Source organism: Oryza glaberrima, chromosome 12 (assembly GCF_000147395.1).
Source record: "Oryza glaberrima chromosome 12, OglaRS2, whole genome shotgun sequence".
In the NCBI taxonomy this organism is placed as follows: Eukaryota; Viridiplantae; Streptophyta; class Magnoliopsida; order Poales; family Poaceae; genus Oryza; species Oryza glaberrima.
This window is the reverse complement of record NC_068337.1, coordinates 8747233-8764955: the sequence shown is the minus strand read 5'-3', so window position 1 is coordinate 8764955 and position 17723 is coordinate 8747233. Positions and strand designations below refer to the sequence as shown.

Sequence of the window (17723 nt, the reverse complement as noted above, 5' to 3'; positions counted from 1 at the left end):
AAACTCCCCCATCCCTCCCTCTTCAAAAAATTCTTCATTAAGTAAATCAATTACTATCAGCGGATTTAGTTCGATAAGTAAACTTGTTACTATCAAAATGTTTCCCACACCATCAATCCCATATAACTAGCCCGCACCTTTTTTCTTTCCTTTCGCACTTCTTTTGTGGTTAGCCCATTAGTAACAAGATTACTGAGTCTATCAGTAAATGGATTACTCCCAGGTTGTTTTCAGCCCTTCTCAATTTGGTTCCTACTCTCAGTAAATGAATTATTCTTAAGGTCGTTCTTAGCTCTTCTTTAGTAAATAAATTCCTTAGGATGGTAGTACTCCCAATTGGTTCGTATACCTTCTCTTAGTAAATAAATTACTTAAGAGTTACCGTATTGGTACCACCTCAAGATTTTTCTTAGTAAATAAATTACTATTACACTGATGGTTTTTAATATAACATATTGATCTTGCCACAAAGTTTCTCATAGTAATCAAGTCCACAAAATTTCTAGTATAGAACTGCAAAAGAGTCCACATTACCATGCATCAGCAAGCATACATATATATTGTAATGCATTCATTGAAGCCACTATTCAAATATCCGGAGGTTACATTTGAAGAATACAAGTCCAAGTATATCCTCGACTCACAATATCAACTGCACATCCAAAACAACGAAACATCTCCAAATAACCAGAAGGGGACATTTCATAAAGGGTCTCTCGTAGCTAATGTATTGGCCCAACTGATATAATGTTTTTAAGCTAACTAGCTAGTCAAGACTAAAGAACTAAAGTATCAATAAAACCCATCATATGTGAGAAATCAAAGGTTGCAGCTCGAAACCATCAAACGTTGTGAAGTATCTGCCATGAAAATTGAAAGAATCAGCATCAGTGTCCAATTAAACAAAATGTAGTATAAAGGAGTATCAGTCTTAAGTATAATACTGAACACACTCAGGTTTTAAGAAAAACCTTGTGACAGAGAGATTACAGTAGCATCACTCAGGTATTTTGTGGGGAAGTTTATGGCAGTGCCTATGCAAGAACTTGCCTCTTCAGATTTTGATCCTACAAAAAAGATATTAGCTGCTACTCTTTCCTGCAAGTCGCTCTTCTGCCACCACAAAAGCATGATAACCAAGGTGGATAACCAAGCAGCAAACAAAGCCAAGCACATGGACATGATAAGTAATAAAGATTGCCCTCTCAGTTAAGAATTAGTTCTTCTTGACTGAAACAACATGTACCCTAACAGAAGAAGTGCGAGTGAGATTACTGTTGACTGGGCCGGGTGGGCAGCTGCAGACCTGTAGTGCGCGGTCGTAGTGGCCTTGCTGAATCCAGCGGCCTTCCTCCTTCCCTTATCGTGCTGCCGCCGCACCCTCTCTCCTCCTCGGCATAAATGAGAGAAAGAGGTTGCTCCCCGAACAACGGCGCACAGGCAGCGGAGAGATTGCTCCCAGAATTCTTCAGTATGTATCATCCACAAATCTTTAATAACCTACGACAAGGAGGAGCAAAAATTCCAGCCAGGAATCAAGTATGTTTCCTCTGAATATAGTTAAAATTGACCAGTCATGCTACATGGCTGGCTATATACTAATTCTTGAACCAAGACAACACTAAAACAGATGTACAAGTCAGAATTTGCACTCGTAAATGAACTACAATATTGTTTCAATGCTAAGATCCAACCTAATTTTTACCCAGCTAGTGCGCAATTCACACACATGCTTCCTTGGTTCTTCCAAACATACAAATTCTTGAAGAAATCAATGCATAAATGACACATTACATACAAAAGAACAATAAGAAGTTAGAAATGAGAGGCTCACATTGGTCGCGTGCGCCCAGAGGCAGAGCTGTCCATAGCAGCGGATGATGTGCTTCTTGGACTAATCCTAGTCCCTCATCGCAAAAACAGCTATAGCAGCAGTCCTGCTCATGCATGAAAAAGAAAAATCAAATGAGAGTTATTCTTTTTTTTTTTTTTGCAAAAATTGCACAAGATCTAATGATTGAAAAAACGGAAATTTACATGAGTAGGAAATTGATGTACAGCTTGATTTCTGAACAATGCCCCACACACGAATCCATGACTGAACAGAAAAAAATTCAGATGAGTCTAGTTTTGCGAACATAACCCAAGATTTCATGACTGAACAAATTAAAATATAGCTGAGAGCAAGAGGAAAAGGTTGTACTGAATGAATAACAAAAACAGCACCCTAGCTGCAGGCTTGCCCATGCATGATCCCAGATCCCTGTAAAAACATCAATCATGAAAAAACAAATATAGAAAAGAAAAAACGAACAGAAAAACAGAATATCAGATCGGTGTGTACTGCTATCACTGAAGTTCATTTGCTTGGGGTGGATGAGTCTGTGGATGCTAGCCTCAACCTCACTGGTCGACGATGGGGAGGGGGTTGCAGGGTGACGACGACCTGTGGAGGAGCGGGAGGCAGCCACCGTGCCGATGATGGGGAGTTGGTTGCAGGGCTTCGAGGCGACCACGACTAGGGTGAGGAGGCATGGCATCCCGGCGTCGATCTGGCGATGGCATAAGGCAAGGCGGCGGCGGCGACTGGTTGAGGATTGGGCGAGGATGACTTTGACTGAGGATCGGCAGTGCCCGCGACGATGACTCTCCTCCCGCCGCCGCTGGTGGATCCGTGCAGGGCCGAGCGAGGGACGGCCACCGTCGCCCAACGCTGCCGTAGGCCATCGCCGTCGCCGTCGCCCGTCGCTGCCACAAGCCGAGATCCATAAAAATCGGAGGGGAAAAAAAGGTTGGACCCGTAACCGAATGTGTATATATATTGGATAAGGTGAATAGTAAACAAATTACTGAGTGAATGTGTTGTGGGGTGGATGGTGCTGGTTGTATGCGACTTGGGGGATGTTTTTATATATATATATATATTTAAAAAAGTCAAAGACGTCAAACATTTAGAAACGGAGAAAGTATGATTTATCGCTGCAGCAATGATAGCTGCAAAACAAGAGGATATCTTGCTGACATTGCCTTCTGATACTATAGATATATAAACCCTAGTTTACTAAATGTGAGAGTATTATCTCGTCCTAGTAGAATCTCAAGCATTTTCCCAGCAATATTTTTGAATTAAATTTAGAAATATACTGTTCATTCATTTTATTTTTAGAAATATTCAGAATTCAAAACTTTTTATAAAAATATACCGTCGATCTCGCACAACCATTGCGCGAAAGTGACGTGGACGTAACATCATGGGCAGTATCGCATTGGGAAAGAGCGAGACCGCGCGGTCTCGCGAAATGGAAGAGCGAGACCGTTCGGTCTCGCTTAACTAATCAGCGATACCGGATTTCAAAATGGTTAATTAGTGATTAATTACCATGATTAATGATTAATTAATTATTAATTAAACGCTAATTATTATTAGTTAAATAATTAATTAGGTCATTAGTCACTAACCTAATGCAGTTTAGGACGGTGTCGCTCTCTGCTTGAGCGAGACCGCTCGTCCTTCCCGCGCTCTCGCGCCGTCGCCGCGCGAGACCACGCGGTCTCGCGCCCTAGCAGCGCGAGTCCGCGGGGTCTCGCGCTTTCTCCGCGCGATACCGTCCTCAACGTCACCTCTGCGATATTTTCGCTTAACGGTAGAGCGAGATCGATGGTATATTTTTACAATAAAATTTACATCCCAAATATTTTTGAAAATAAATTGAATAAATAGTATATTTTCAAATTTAATTCCAATATTTTCAGTCAATGGAGAAGTGGGTAGCTGGTGTCTGGTGGTTGTTTGGAGTAAGCACCACAGCTGGCTCGAGTCAGAGAGATTTGTCAAGTGATTCTTTTCTTATTTATCGATCACATTTTTAAAACTATTATATATATCAACACTCAACAACTTAGGTGTCAATTTCTTAGGAGAATAGTGTTCTGACTTTTTTTTTTTGGAACTGTACTTCAGCGAGATCTTACTAATACGAAATAACAAATTTTAACCCATACAAGCATTGAAGTACATCTAGTCTAGATTAATAATGCAATAACTGAAAAACAAATATAAATTTACATTTGATTTTTACCAGAGTTGCCGTTTTTGGATTATGCGGTTATTACTGTCAAATAACAAAACAGCTTAAAAAGTGCATGCCTTTAAGCGCCTGAAAAATAATAAATTGCTCTATTGGGTAAAAAAAAAGTGTACATGCTGTGTATTTGCATTGTAAATAAAGTATTATCCACATTATTTTGCTTGTAAAAGAATTCCTATCTTCCTTTCCTACACAAAATTTGACAATTTGACCCTTTCCGAAAACTAATTTTGCAAATGAATTGCGGCCAAAACTTATTTAAAAAATGACCCTTTTGTTCAACGCCAAATCGTATGGCTCTTAACTTAGACACCTCAGCGCCACGTCAACTAGCGCTAAATGCCGTGTCACCGCAGATGAGAGGCTGAGTGGTCGGCATGCCAACGTGCATTCAGCGCCGTGCTATTTGGCGCTATTATGTCTAAGTTCAGCGCCATATGATTTGACGTTGAACAAAAGGGTCATTTTTCAAATAAGTTTTGGCCACGGTTCATTTGTAAAATTAGTTTTTGGAAAGGGTCAAATTGTTAAATTTTGTGTCCTTTCCTATATAGTTGGTACCAACCCTATTCTTTTCTCCAACAAGAATTGGATTAGGATTTAGATTTTCGTGGCATGCTTTTCAAACTTTTAAACGGTGCGTTTCGTGCGAAAATTTTTTATATAAAAGCTGCTCTAAAATGTCAGACTAATCCATTTTTCAAGTTTGTAATAACACTTAATCTTCATCTTCATCAATAAGCTACTTATTCATCCAATTCAATCATTTATTTTTTTCGAGGAACCGACGGCAGGAGTTTGTCCTGCCGGAATTTATAGAAGAGAATTGGCCCAGTTAATAAGGGAAACCGGGCCCAAAAACCGAACAAGCACGGTTAATTAAACGGGAAACCGGCAAAAACCTATACAGAAAAGGAAAAGAAAGCAACTATGGAGACCTCACAAAAGTCGTTGTTGCCGAGCTTGCCAAAGGCAAGCAGCTTCGACAACATAATGCACAAGGTCTCCAGAACCACCAAACATCCTCTAGTGGAGTAGAAACCTTCTGAGCGAAGCCTTCAACAGGGGAACAACATCAAGAATGCTGTCAACGCCCGTTCCAAGAGGAACCCGGTTTTCACCTGAAGGGAGAGAGAGCCATCATGATGATACCTCCAAGAGGAAACGGCACCCACAGGCGTCGATATCATCAACCTAGAAAAGCACTAGGCAAGGTTTTCACCCGAGACTCTCTCAAAATGCTCCACCTCCAAACCCTCATCGCGTTGCCTGGACGTCTGTTGAGGGTCATCGTTGCTGAGCTTGCAAGACAAGCAGCTCCGACTCTGCCTCAACAATCAATCACATTGCAGCTCGACCAGAGACCACCTCACACACAGGAACCCAACTGCAGCAAAACCTATGGCGCGGCCGACGCCGGAAACCAACTCTGCACACCACCCCTACCGCACCAAGGAGCTTCCCGGCAACGACTGGAAGCAGCCTAGCCTAAGGAGGGAGGAGCACCTAAGAAGAGGGGAGCGGGCGCCGCACCGCCGGTGAGCACTGGAAGAGGAACAACTAAGAAGAGGAGAACCGGATCTGGAGGAATAGGAGGGAGGGAGATGGAGGCGCCGTCCCCGTCGCCGGCAAAATCGCAGCAGGTCGGGAGCCCCCGGCCAGGTCAGCGGCAGCCGGCGCCGGAGCGCGCTCCACCGAGAGCCGGACTAGAGCCGCTGCCGACCCGATGCCGTCGTCGCCGATGAGCCCACGCCGGAGAAGCCCGTCGCCTACGCCATCCGCCTACGCCCGAGCAGCGTCGGCGTCGACCGAGCCCGTCGCCGGTCACCCTGGTCAGAGGGGCGACCGGATCTGGCGACGCCGTCGCCCGCCGCCGTCGCCGGAGCCGACCGCCGCGCCGCCGTCGCCGTGGAGAGCCCCACCGCCGCGCCGTCCCCATTGCCGCGACCTCGCCGTCCCGCCACCATCGTCACCACGCACGCGCCGGGGCGAGATGGAGCCGAGGAGGATGGCCCAGCCGCCGCCATCCCAGCGCGTCGCCCGGCTTTGCCGGCGGCAGCGAAGCACAGAGGAGGGAGGAGGAGGAGCGGCGGCGGCTAGGGTTTCGTCCCCGAGCCACCGCGCGAGGGCGACGCGAGGGCCTTCAATTCAATCATTTATTAGATATTCATTCAACTCCCTTTGCTTCACCTCATAATACTGTTATATATTTTGTGCATAACACCATATTTTCCGAATACAACTCAAATTATTGTTTAATATGTGTGTTTTGTTTTGTTTTATTATGCATGATAAGATAACATATAATTATTAGGTATCATTAGCTGAATCCATTTTTAGAAAAAAAACTTGAGTGAAGTAGAGAGATGCAAATTGTCTAACTATAACGATACTAGTATTACACATGAAAATAGTATTGATATATTATAACAATACACGATGACGCTTGAAAAAATAAAGCATGAATTATATTGTGATAACATAAGGCATATATAAATCCACATTATTATATATTTTTTATATACATAGAGTTGCACCTAACCATTTAAAATTATGATTTTGTTTGACGACAAAACGACAAAATCCATGGCAAAGACGCGGGGTGACAACCATTGATAGCATTTTTACTGAGCTCATGTCGAGAACCACTGTATAGGAAGATAGTGTAGGATCGAAACACAAGAACTAAGCCAACCAGGGGGGTGAATGGTTGGTATACCCAAAAACCGAAAACTTTTAGCGGAAATAAAAGTTACCCTCGAAATCGATGGAGATCGGTCTGACCGAGATTGATCTGCCGGTCTGGCCGAGTGGATGCCGCTGGTCTGACCGGTATTGAATCTCCGGTCTGACCGCCGAAGCTGCTTGCAGCGCCTGTCGTCGCCGCCGGTCTGACCGCCTGTACACCGCCGGTCTGACCGCCGCTATGTCGCTGGTCTGACCGCTGGTAGATCGCCGGTTAGACCGCCGAAACCCGGTAAACACAAATCGAAGAACTCTTAAAGTGGATGACGACTTTATTACTTCTCTCTGTGTTTACAAAGTGCACCAACAGCACTCCTTACAAAAATTTCGACTAAACTCGAAACCTTAATTCAAAACTCAACTCAATTGCTCTCTAAAGCAATACCGGGAAGCCTCACGCTCCCCCTCTATTTATACATGAGGTAGGCAGCCTAAAGCCACGAACCAAACTCATACTAGGAGTCCTAAACACCTTAGGAAACCCACTAGTACAAGAAAGAAACTTTACATAACCAATCATACCAAATTTGGACTCCTTCCAAATTCGACTCCGCATCCCATACGCACACAATAACTCCATCGTATGCCATATGGAAACTCCATCAACCACGTGCATCAACTCTAGCCTAAGTATCCCGCATGATCTCTGACCACCACGGACGTCATCTTATCCCCAAGCCGACTCCCAGTCCATCACCGCAAATACACTCCCGAGACATCGAGTCACCTACACATGGAACAAACAAAGAAACCATATTCCGAGACCAAGCTATCTCCAACTTGACTCATTAGCAGCAAACAATAGTATTACATACGTATAGTATCCATCTAGAAGTCATAATCATGGAATAAACTCGGATATCCAAATAAACAACCCGAAACCGAAACCGACACAGTGTCGGCCGGTCAGACCGCGGGCTGCGCCGGTCTGACCGCGCATTACACGCCAGTCTGACCGGCTACCAGAGCCCGGTCTGACCGGTCCACATAAAACCACAGTAGTACCTGTATATTCACCTGTGAAATACAATCATCTCCAAAACCACTTCGTGAATAAATTTCAAATAACAAAACCAATAATCTCCAATGCCCAATTGTTCATCACAGAATAATAATCAAAAACACCTTTGATTTTACAGATAGGATTGGATCAGTTGGTAATTTATTGACAACATTGCATTTGATATGGAATACTTGTATAGACGTGATAAAAAAATTATTGTTCATTATCCTCACCCTACTAAAAAAGGATTTTTCCGTGTGGTCAAAAAAGGTTTTCGTTGCGGGTGGACGAACCGCATGCACCCAAGGGCCCGGAAAAATCACTATTTTTGCGTGCGGGTGTTTACGTTGCCCGCACGGAAAAAAATCTGAAAAAAATATTTTTTTTAAAAAATGAAAACCCTAGAATCCGGCGGTGGCGGCGGCGCAGGCGCGTGTGCGTGCGGGGCTAGCGGAACCGCTCCCGGCCGCCGCCTCCTCCTCCTCGTCGTCAGTGCGGGCGGCGTGGATCCGGCCAGCGCGCGTGCGTGCGGGGCCGGTGGCACGGCTCCCGGCCGCACCACCGACACCCGACCGTGAGAGGAGATGAGAGAGGAGATAGAGTGAGAGAGTGAGGGAGAGGTGAGAGAGTGAGAGAGAAGATGAGAGGGTAAGGATGAGTGGATAAGTATGAAATTTTGAAGTGTTGAGGAAGGAAATGAGGACGAAAGATAAACTTGTATGCGGGGCCTTTAAGAGGCCCGCATGCAAAATTAGATTTTTCCGTGCGGACCTCTTAAGTGGCCCGCCTGTGAAAATAGAATATTTTTCCGTGCAGGCATGTTAAGAGGCCCGCCTGTGAAAATTGATTTTTATGTGCGGTCTTCTTATGAAGCTGCACATGAAAATGGAGGAGAGGATGAGAAAAAAAATGGAGGAGAGGACGATTTTCTCAGACAGACCAGCTATGGTCCGTCTGCAATCTAAAGATCCTTTCTGTAGTAGTATCAGTACAAAAAAAATTATTACTATACATGAGATGTACCAGCAAAAGTATTACTGATAGAATGCTATTACTACCGGTGGTGAGAGGAGAATAGAGTATCACACTATCACTGTATCACTAGCATTAAAAATGTTATAGTAGTGTTACTGGTAGTGGTGACTGAAAACGTACGGCTGAATTCTTTTTCCAACGTTTTCAACTCACCTCCCTCGTTTTTTACATACACGTTTTTCAAACTGCTAAACGATGTGCTTTTAGCAAAAAAACAAAAATCTATACAAAAGTTGCTTTAGAAAAATCATATTAATCTATTTCTTAATAAATAGTCATAAGAATTTGTGTCGCTTCATTTTACGTGCGCGGGAGGTGAGGTTCCATAACACAATAAACACGGCGGGAAGATAGTAATAGTTTTATTAACCGGATAAAACGGAAAATAAAAAAACAGAAACAAGGGGTGCAAACAGAAATAAAAAGAAAGAGAAAATTGAATATTTTAATAAGAAAGGAAAAACCCGCCGCCCCTTTCTGAGGCGCCTGAAATAAAGTACAACGCACAGAGCTTAAAGCATGCTTATCAGCGAAAACTTTAATTTGCAATCTTAAATGTGGAGTTGGTTTTGGGGTTTTTTCATCAAAGTTTATTATTCAGCCTTTGTTTTTAACTCACCGACGACCTATATTGATCCCACCCCTGCGCCCCCTCCCCTCACTCGCCACCCACGGGGGCTGCGCGCTACCAATCTAAATGGCGCAACTAACAGCGATCAGCCCCTGCCGTGTTTTCCGTTTTCTTGGCCCCATCCGATCCCCTCCCACCAGCCGCCTCAACCTCCCCTTCTCATCCTAAAAACGTGGTAAAAATTTTACTCTGCTTCACAGGCCATATGCTCTTTCGGTTTTTTTTTTCTCAATGTGCCATTATCTGTTCCTCGCTTTTTCCGTTTTGTTCGGTAAGCAAGCCTCCGCACGATATGATATTGAGTAGTAAAAAATTTACTAGCCTTGTTTCCTGCTCAATATGCATGGATCGGCCAGTAAAAAAATTGCTTCCGTGCTTCCGAATGCATCCATCGGCCAAAAGTAAAAAGTTCACTGCCGGATTGGTCATGTCTTTTTATCTTGGCCGGATTGATCATGTTGAAAAATTACCACGTCTTCTCTTTGGTAGTTTCATCCTTAGTAATTTATTTGCGCGACAAACAACGAGAAAATCCGACCCAAAAATCACGGCACCTCTGCACCCTCACACTAGTCCTCATCCTTAGCTTCGGTTAAAAAGTTAACTCGGAGTTAAAAAAATAACTCCTATTGCTAGTTATGTTAGGATAAATGGGCTAGGCCCGATTTTTCTATTAAATCTCAAGGGTCTATAATATTAAGGATAATAATACCACCCTGGGAATTAAACGAGGAGTATCTCAAATTAAATAGGGAGTTATTGGAGGCTCCCTGTTGACCGGTTGATGTGGGGATCGGAAAGCCACGCGCGCGCGCGCCGAGTCGGCTGAGGCGTTGCGGTTGTGACTCTCTCTCTCTCTCTCTATATCCTTTTGCAACGGATCGGAATCCTCGCGTTGCCTCTGCCTGTGCTGCTACTGTCTGCTTCCCTGGTTCTGATCACTTGCGCGTACGAGAGGTTCTGATCACTTGCGCGCACGAGAGATCGAGGCTGCTACTGTCTGCTTCCCCGGTTCTGATCGCTTGCGCGTACGAGAGATCGGAACGAGCAAGGGCTCTGGAACCACACCTTCGCCTGAGATCTGCACCGGATAGGCGGGTGATCAGGTTTTTGGGGAGTGCTTCTGCACAACTGCTCCTCGTTCTCTGTTCGTTTTCAACCCTTCGTCTGCATCACCCGGCCATGTATGCCACACCTAGAGATGGCACGCCGGGAGCGGGAGCCGGAGCTGACAACACCAACGGAGGCAGTTCTGCCTCACAATCCAGCGGAGGGACTTTTACAGGGTATAACCCTCTACTGTTATTTCGATTTTTGATATTTCTGTTAGTCGCAATGCTTTTGCGTTCTATATATGATGATGATGCTTATTCTACTTTAAGCATGCTCCTGTTTATGTTTGATTTTATCACTATATCATCTCACATTGTTCATGCCATGATTATTGTCTTAATATTTTGGATTAAAATATGCCGATATATAATTATATATCCAACAAGTGACTCGTAGGATCAGATTTTTAACTTGAATACAATTTCATGGTGGTTTGAGATGAGGTCTTTAAGTAGTAAAATTTTAACTAAAAAGCATGAGTTAACATTTTACTTCAGGGCAATTCGATGAATGTTTGACAGGATTTCTTTGACGAGTAAAAATTTAACTTAAAATTTAACTTAGGATGACAAGTTAAGTTGAATGCAATTTGATTATGGTTTGGCTGGATGTATTTGACGAGTAAAAATTTTGTTGCACCGGTCGCGTGTGATGAGTGAAATGTTTAATATAAAAATGATACTTGATAATGATTATGTCGATGGAAATTAACTTATGTTTAATTCATCGGATAGAAATCAACTCCATGTCTCATGGGTATCGTTGCATCGCTTAGTAATTGGGAGGATAAAAAAATCGTAATGGTTCAGAAATTGACTGCCAAAATTTGGGGGATGTGTTGAGCCGGGATTAGTGTGGGTGGAGTGCAGTTACACTATGGGTGGGGACGTGCAGCGTGTATCACGCGCCGTTTAATACGGAGCACCTTAAGGTGCCATATAGTAGTTCTATGTATATCCCTTCTCTATCTCTACCTCTATCTCTACTACTTAAACAATAAGAGGGGCTTCCATCGTCCGTAAAAAAACCGAGCGAAAAAAAATCTGTCCGATCCAAAACAAAACGGGCAAAAAAAAGAAAAGAAAAACCAAATATGTCTTATCAAAAAAGGGGCGAAAAAAAGGGAAAAGAAAACCCAATCCGATTCCGCGGTAAAAAAAAGGGCGAAAAGAAATAAAAAAGGAATCTGTCCGATTCAGAAAAATAGACGAAAAAAAAACCAGGTGAAAAGAAAGACCGGCCAAAAAAAAAACGAATCCACGTGGACGCGGTAAAAAAAGAGAAAAAAAATTAAAAAAACAAATCTGTCCGATCCAAAAAAAGAATTATATGTGATGCGGTAAAAAAAATCGAATCCTATTATATTTACTATATATCTCTATCTTCTCTATCTCTACTACTTAAAAAATTAAAAACGTTTCCGTTGTTCGTAATAACTAAAAAAGGGCCAAAAAAAACATTAAAACAAAAAAAAGTTCGATTCAAATTACTTAATCTCATCTTTCCGTGAAAATCTTATCTTATCTTAATCTCAATCTTTCCGAGGGGACGAGCGACACCCTCCGTCCATGCCTGCGCGATGAAACGCCAACCAAAGCAGAAAAGACGAAATTGAGCAAAGGGATAAACTAGATTAAAGTTCCCAAAATTAAAAGAGGATAAACGATATTGAAACTCCCCTAACTCAAAAAGAGGGAATAAAATAGATTGAAATTTCCCGACAAAATTCTCTAAATTTAATTTTGGGTAAGAACCATAAAATCACAAGTCCCTGAGCTCACCGGAGCTTTCCGGGAAGCAGCACCGCTGCACCATTAAGAAAATTAATGTTAGTGGTTTTCAGTAAATTGAAGTTCAACATTAAGATTCAGGTCAGTTGAGCGTGCGATGTAGTATTTGTGTGTCCTGATTAAGCTTATCCTGCGCGGTAATAAACAAGACATTTAATGGGAGTTGATTGCATCTTAATCTGCTATTTCTATGATAATGATGCACCATGAAGACTCATAGTTTTGCTTCCATTGACCTATAGACTGAAAAATATTTAGTCAGCAATCCATACCAGTTTATAAATACTTGTCGATTTTGACTACAGTTTAGTTAGGAGTAATTCATACCAGTTTATAAATACTTGTTGGTTTTGATTGGAGTAGATGGGTTAGGAGCGTTCGTAGGATATCGCGTGTCAACCTGAGAGCTTTTATAGCGAGTTTAATGGACATTTAGTATATAATGGATAGATTTCTGCATAATTGTATGACGGCCTGACTAATCTGATGGGCCTGCACTGCAAACCTTGCTAGAATGCCCCTATGACCTTTTCTTCCGTTTTAGACTGCGTTCGTGAGCATGGGTTGGGAACCCTCCCTCCCTTGCACACAAAATGGAGCAGTTGTGATGGATATGAAGTCAGGTATGAGTAATCCCTGTAGTTTTGCTTCTTTTTCTGGACATGCATGCTTATTTTCATCCGTTTAGCAGCAGTCAGTAGTTAGGTATTAGAAAGAATTATGCGTTACAAGTAACTGTCAGTGGTACACAAAGAGCTGTTCATTTACTCTTCTTTCCTGGTCATATTGATATAGGTTAGTTCATGCTCTTACTCCACAACAAACAAAATACTATTTGACTGTTTTGGCAAGGGGCTACCTAGACGACATCTTCAAGGAGAGAAGTGACGGAGCACCGCCACCGCCATCCATCGAGGTCTCCAAGAGAACCGAGATTGGGCTTTCGCCGGCCACCTGCTAGAGGGGATGAGATGGCACGACAACACCCTCAGGAGGGGAAGTGAAGCTCGAACGACAACGTTGCCGGCCCGGTCAAGGCTGGGCTGGGTTTTCACCCGCTGTCCACCGCATGCCTATCCACAACTGTCGCACTAGTGCTACACCACCATCTAAACCTCCGCCGGCGCGTAGGCACCACTGCACCGGCGCCCCCTGCCGGCCAGCCACCGCGTGCCGCCACCGGCCACACCTTGCTAGCCTCTGCTCCGCCGCCTGCACATTCGTGTCGCGCCGGCCACCGGTCTTCACCGCCGACACCGAGCCTATCCGCGCCTCCTTGCGCTACGATTGCGAGCCGCCCGCGCCTTGCCACGTTGCACCAGCCTTCGCACCGGCCACGCCCCGCTGGTCTCCTCGGTGGCCAGCACCCTCCTCCTGCTCCAGCCACCGGCCGCCAGCTTCTCCCAGCTTCGGCACGTTGCCTCCGCCCGGGATCCAACGCGGGGGTGCCATATTCAAGCACGGGACTATCGGATCCGGGTGCGCCGCCACCGGATCAATGGTCTCCGCCACCGCCACCGTAGCGTCGTCCCCATCTCTGCCATAGTCGTCGTCCCCGCGGCCATCCGCCACTGTCGCTCGGCGCAGAGCACCTGCCTGCCACGACCTCCCAGCAGAGTGACGTGAGGCCCCAACACCGTCGCCGTCACGATCCCCGCCGCCGTTCCCACTGTCAGCCGCCACCCCGCCAGATCCGACCAAGCGACGCGGATCTGGCGGTCACTGCCGCCTCCGCTGCCTTGCGGCTCCCTTGGCCACCCGAGCGCGAAGTTGGCAAGAAGCCCCGCCGCCGCTGTCCTTGCGGCCACGTGGCTTTGCCGGTTCCGCTCGGGCGGCGGTGAGGCGGAGGAGGAAGGAGGGGGAGAGGGGGCGGCGAGGTCATCGCCTCCCGAGCAACCCCTAGGGGAGAGCAACGTGGGAGGAGGATTCGCTTCGCACTTCTACTAGACTCAGTAACTCTGTTGTTATAGGGAACATGTAAAACAAATAAGGTGCTCCAGTAAAGTATAAAACACCCATGGATCAGTTGTTACCCTGTGGTCATGAAAACATACATAAGTTCAAATAAGGTGCTATTATTTTTGTTTAATCATGAAAGTGAAACAAATGCCTTCTGAAACCAGATCGAGCAAGCCAAATGGGACTGCATCATAGGTAAGATTAAAGTTTTCCCCTTTTTGACATCAACTGTTATCATCAACTGCATATTCTTTTGTCCATAGAGATTTGCATATTTGTTTTCATTGATAGAGATTAGATCAGATCCAAGAGAGTGCCAAATCTGTCCTGTAGCATTTGTCTACATTATTGTATGTCTATAAGTAGTACACTTATGTACCATAGATTTCATTTTTGGTAACATATAAGTTGCATTGTATACATGATTGATTCTTTTAGTACTCTTTTGGATCAAATAGCATTTGTGCAGTGACTAAATGTACTATTTTCTTTATTTACTTGCAGTCTCCCATTGTTTGCTGAGGCCATTAGTACTCTTGCATAGATGGTGGTTCAATTGAACAATTAGGAACTGCAGCACTGGACGAAAGAGGAATAGGCTTGTATGAGATTTCTTCTGTTCTATGCAAAACGTCATAACTCGTTAATTATGTCTTCAAACTTTTTCATATTCCGGGGAGCATGTCTGTATGGCACCAAACTGTTCACCTGAGCAAATGGTCCAGTAATGAATATATGATATGACTTTATGCTTTGTCATGGTATGTTGCTAACTGTTAGGGCCTGCTAGTGCAATTTTCTCACTAAGATATTTCGTGCAGTGATGAAATGCATGTTTGTATTGTACAATGCTTTTAAATTTATTATACAAATCTATCAACATGTCAAATAATAATGCCCTTTAAGTATTGATTAATATTTTTTATTTTAAAAGTTGAGCGTGTTAAATGAGGTTTCACAGATGCATTGAAATTTATTGTGTTACAATAAAACCTGCTGCTGCACAATCCTAGATATCAATATGCGTGTCATCTAGGTGATGAGTTGTGGCCTGTGGGAGTTGTCCATATCCTACAGGAAAATGTGTTGATGGGTTATGCGGGGGGCTCGGGCTCTGGGGCACTGAGACATGGGGATAGATTTGAAAATCTCATGGTAAATTTATGAAGATATTTGAGATTGATCAAATGTATCTATGTACAAATTGTGGATAAAAAAATTGTCAAATGTTCTCTTTTAGAGAAGAAATGAAACAATTCATGTTATAATATTGGTGCATATACCTTTTGTGCAAATATTTAATTAATTTACCTTTTGTGTATATATAAGATGTGATTAATTGCTCCATGTAAATTTACTACTCTCTTTGATAAAAAATTAAAACCTATATGATTTTTAAATTATTTTGTCTTGGGGTGCGTGACCACGATTTTATGTTTCAACAAGTTTATAAAACACTATGGGACTTATTATTTTAATGCTAAATATGGGTAGATCATTTAGCATTCGAATAAATACATGCATATCTTTGATTGGATATTTGTTTGGTTATTTTGATTTGTATTATCAAATATCACCCCAGAGGTAGTAAAAACAGATTACTAGTATTTATAATAGCAGTAATAATATCTACCCGTGCAACACGTGCCGATTTTTTTCAAGTACTAGTGAGCGTGCACGTGCAAGGCACGTTGACATATATTGACCATACATCCATCGCCTAAATCAATCTTGAGGGTTAGTATGTGGTAACATAAATCATAAAAAAACTATGTTCTGGTAATGTAATCTTATTGGAATAAATCAATCCTCATTGGTTATCTCCCTGCAAAAGAAAAATCCTCATTGGTTATCTTTCCACATGTTGGCGAGCTTACCATATCAATTTGAGATTCTGTATGTACTCAAAGATTTCTTGTTTGATCAAATTTATTTTGAATTTGTAAAAATAAACCCCTACCCCCATGCCTCTCTATGCCATTTTTCTTCCGTACATTGACATTTTTCCCTTTGCATATGTCTGAAGCAGCTACAAACACTGACTAAACATGTCAACGTGTGTAAGTTATTTTCAAGATGAGCCGACTCACAACTGTACTGGCTCCCCTGCACGTTCACGTCTTTCACCACCGGTTTGCTCCGCTCCCTGTGCCACCACAGCTCCTTGTACAACATGGCCACCAACGTCGCCTCCTCCTCCACGCCATCGTCGCCGGCCGCCGTGGCGCCAAAGTTGTGGAACCAGCGTTGGCCATTGCCGCCGCCGCGGCGGCAGCGCACGCCCCACGGGTTGTGTCACATGTCCACTCGGTATCGCAGCCACCACTCCTAGTCATCGTCATCGACCGCCGCCGCCATCCAAACTTCGTGGGTGGCCACGCTCGTGCGGACGCGATGCACGTAGTGCAGCTCACCGGCGAGGTCCGCGAGACGGTCGTCGTTGTCGCAGGCCGTGCAGCCCGGAGAGGACGGGACCACGTCGAACGCCTCGTCTCGCAGGCTGAACCACAGCAGCGCGCATGGCTGAGACTCGTTAATGAACCAGTAGAAGGAATTTAACCCCCACACGTGCAGGCGGCGGGTCTCCTCCCGCCGGGACTGATGGCATGCGAAGGGTCTTGCATGCGCTGCCATCCATCACTGGCGCCTGTGTCGAGCGTGAAGATCTCGTGTCCGATGTTGTAGACCAGCGGATCGTTTTGGGACTTGCGGTAGAAGCACTTGACGATGACGTACCTGTTCCGCCACGGGTCGAAGCCAACCGCCACTGTTGATTCTGTAGACCGTGGGCATGGGCCGCTGCCGCTGCCGAGCGGCAGCACAACGAGCTCCTGGGTGGTCGGGTTGCACACGAGCATGGCCCTGCTGTAGGTGGCGAAGGCGACAAGGCCGTCGCAGTGAGTGGCGATGATATGGCGGGTGATACGGCTGCCGTTAGAGATAGACTTGTGGAGCATCGGATCAGTCTCAGCGGTGATGTCTAGCGGCGGCGCCGCCACCGTTCTCGCTCCCGGTCTAGCCGCCGCTCGCAGGGTAAGCCTTAGCCGGTGAAGCTGACAACCTCGGAGTTGGAGAGTGTGCTTCGTCGTCCCATATATCTTCCGTGCTCGCGACGGCAAACAAGGATGACATTGGCAGCTGCCTCGTGCGCGGCCGCTCGAGGTGGCGGCAGACCAAGGCAGGGTCGTCGACAGCGGCGTGCCACGAGCGGCAAACTGCCCTGAAACATGCGAGGGATGTTACTGGGAGGTTCACGAAGATGTGGGAGAAGAACACGTCGTCGGGGATGGATGTGGCGGTGCCCGCATAATCTTCTGGGATCGTGACAGCGGCGGCGGCGGCCGGTGGATGCGGTGGAT

The 17723-nt window shown here is 44.8% G+C and overlaps 1 protein-coding gene across 6 annotated transcripts; it reads right to left on the bottom strand.

The window, feature by feature from the left end:
• Window positions 1-243: 243 nt before the first annotated feature.
• On the bottom strand, window positions 244-2814 carry LOC127757609 (uncharacterized). 6 transcript variants are annotated; one of them, XR_008013499.1, is made up of 7 exons: window positions 2345-2809; window positions 2204-2263; window positions 2038-2098; window positions 1835-1937; window positions 1307-1500; window positions 991-1067; window positions 244-860 (listed from the first exon to the last, which is right to left on the bottom strand). XR_008013499.1 is itself a non-coding variant. In XM_052283157.1 (5 exons), the coding sequence occupies exons 1-5, from the start codon at window positions 2538-2540 to the stop codon at window positions 1493-1495; spliced, it is 405 nt and encodes a 134-aa protein (XP_052139117.1). In that variant the 5' UTR covers window positions 2541-2809; the 3' UTR covers window positions 245-1492. The 6 variants fall into 6 exon arrangements, 1 of the variants encoding a protein (XP_052139117.1); XR_008013497.1 differs by having other exon boundaries at window positions 391-860; window positions 972-1067; window positions 1276-1500; XR_008013496.1 differs by having other exon boundaries at window positions 403-860; window positions 972-1067; window positions 2345-2802.
• Between the last annotated feature and the right edge of the window lie 14909 nt (window positions 2815-17723).